General features: G+C 35.9%; 1 protein-coding gene across 1 annotated transcript; it reads right to left on the bottom strand.

The window, feature by feature from the left end:
• Nucleotides 1-280: 280 nt before the first annotated feature.
• Nucleotides 281-1,375, bottom strand: LOC113285875 (EID1-like F-box protein 3). Its single transcript, XM_026534645.1, has one exon. The coding sequence runs from the start codon at nt 1,373-1,375 to the stop codon at nt 509-511; it is 867 nt and encodes a 288-aa protein (XP_026390430.1). The 3' UTR covers nt 281-508.
• Nucleotides 1,376-2,701: the final 1,326 nt, after the last annotated feature.

Here is a 2,701-nt window from a genome sequence, read left to right as displayed (position 1 = left end):
GCTAGTAACAATACCGCCGTCATCGTCACTTGTGCAGTAGTGTTAGGCATATTGATTTACTTGGGTTTGAATACTGAACTGCTGCTACTTTTTGGTATATTTTTTGCTGAGGCATGTTTATATAGTGGTGAATTTGACGACAACAGATACGAAACCCTTGAAACTTCGGATTAATTTGATCGGTTATTTTCCTTAATCTCATTGTAGTTACTTATGCAGTAACCTTCAAAATTTAAGCCTAAATCAATTCGTTACGTTTACTTCTTGAACTGAAATACTATTAGGAAACCAAAATTTCATTAACAACTAAAACTTACAAAATGAGAACAACTTACATGGAATACTATCAGGAACCCAAAATTGAAGACTAAAAATGCAGCATCTGGAATGCCACATAAACCTTAAAAACTTCAAAAACAACAAATCCTATCACTACTCGCCACACACTTAAAAACAAAAACCAAAAACATTTAAAAAAAAAGGACAAAAAGAGGAGAAAATTGTTCGTTCATAAACAAATCAATGTTTCAAAAACTTCCTCACCACTTGAACTTGTTTTTCCAGTACTACTCGATCCCACCGGTTCGTCGTTCTCATCATCATCATCTTCATCATCATCATCATCAGACGATAATCTAGTTAACCAGCACGTCCCATGTAAATGACCATGCACACAAACAAAATACTCCAACCTACTAGCATCAACAGACCCAAGTTTTCTCAAAGCACTCTTCGTTGGTACAAGCTTAGCCAATGTCATACTCCAAACACGAGACTTACAGTAAGGACATCGAACATGATGTTCAAACTGTATTTGTCGTTTGATTAAACACTCTCTAGTTTTTGATTTCACAAATCCTTTAAATACCCCTCTGAAAACACCCAAATCATCGTCATTACCATCAATACCACCAGCAGCATTAATATTACCAGTACCATGTTCACAAGGATCGCAAATGTACAATACATCAGTTTGACATTTTTTGATCAAGAAACTCTGACCAGAAGTCTTGGAAAACCGAGAAGCACTGGCGAAATGACCTTTCAGGACTTGTTCCACTTGGAAGTTTGGACTGGGTTTCCCGCCACAACAGTAGAATAAAATCTTAGCTAGTGAGTCCCAACCACCATTCAATCTTCCATTCGCCGGCGCCATTCCTTCGACCATACGAGGTGCTCGTGATATGCATAATTCTCTCCATAGTACTCTTTTCGCGACGGCGCTTACTTTCCGACAAACACATGCCATTAAACATAGAATGTGTGGATCCCAATTGATTGATTGAGAGACTAAATAGAGAACTTTTTCATCAAGAATTCCTGATGAACTATCTGATGTTGTTGATAAATCGTTTGATCTTAATCTCTGGTTCATTGTTTTTTTTTTTTATGAGCTGAAATGAAGAAAAACAAAAAATTTCGCGATTTGAGAATTTGTTAACCTGTGACAGTGGTTGGACATTTATATACTCCCTAGTCTTGAAATAGGTCCACACGCGTTTGCTGAACAGTGGTTGGTAACTTTAGCCAAAGTAATTTCGGCAACGATAGACACGTGTTTAGATCTCTAATAAAAAAGAATCTTTGCTGAGAGCAGAATATTATTGATCGATTATGGACTGTTTCATTTAGCTTTTTACCAATCAACTCAACACGTGTCTTAAATAACCTGAACATAAAGATATTTCTCGAGGAACAAAATATATCTGGTTGCTACGTGTCGATTCTTAAAAGCAAATGCAGGTTGTTAAACGTTTTAGCTGATTTTAGCTAACAAGAGTCTTACATTTGGGGTCCTAACAAGCTTACACGTATAAAACAGATTATCTCGTAGAATGATCACACTTTAACAACCTCTTTTTTAACTGAAAAGTACATAAGACTTCCCCCGATCGAGAACAGCAAGCAATATCTAAAGTCAGTAAGCCTAGTCATCGACCTTTTTGCAATTCTATGACCATTAACTTTCTCCCTTTTTTTCCTCCGACATGTACATTAACCTTAGACACCAGATTACTGCAAATCCTTTTCCAGTCCTTGAAGTCTAACTAAAAAGAACCGGATATATATTTAAAGTAAATAACTCATGCCCTCGACAGCTCGACTCCACAAACTTCCAAAGGGGAGGCAGGTTGTGAAGAATGGGTCTACGAGCCACCAATTGACACTATGCGAGGATGCAAAATAAGCTTCTCCCTCCGTCCCACTATTAGATGACCTAGTTGAAGTTTGCATGATTTTTAGGGCAAGGAATAGAAGAGAGTATTTTTAAGTATATTTTACAATTATATCCTTATGGATAATAACTTGTAAAATTTAGAAATAATTTATCTCTCAAACTATATCACGGATTTTCGTAAACTTTGTATCATTGAAAATCATTTTAAAACACCTACATAACGAGTATAAACATGGATATCAAATTATACATATTTCTTGTACTACCGATAATCAATCAAAAGGATAATTTTAGAAATATTTCCTTATTTAATGAAATAGGTCAACTAATAGTGGGATAAAATTTTAAACTAAATAGGTCATCTAATAATGAGACGAAGGTAGTATAATAGTCAAAAATTGGCTTGAATAGTCAAAAGTGGGGTTCCGATCCAATTGGGATGGGGTGTGCAGCTTCAAGATGGCTCTGCGCCTGTCAACTTCTCCTTTCAAACCTTGCTACAGTAGATTCTTCATATATTAA

This window comes from Papaver somniferum, chromosome 1 (genome assembly GCF_003573695.1).
Source record: "Papaver somniferum cultivar HN1 chromosome 1, ASM357369v1, whole genome shotgun sequence".
In the NCBI taxonomy this organism is placed as follows: Eukaryota; Viridiplantae; Streptophyta; class Magnoliopsida; order Ranunculales; family Papaveraceae; genus Papaver; species Papaver somniferum.
The sequence above is the reverse complement of the archived record's forward strand: the minus strand, read 5'-3'. Positions and strand labels throughout refer to the sequence as shown.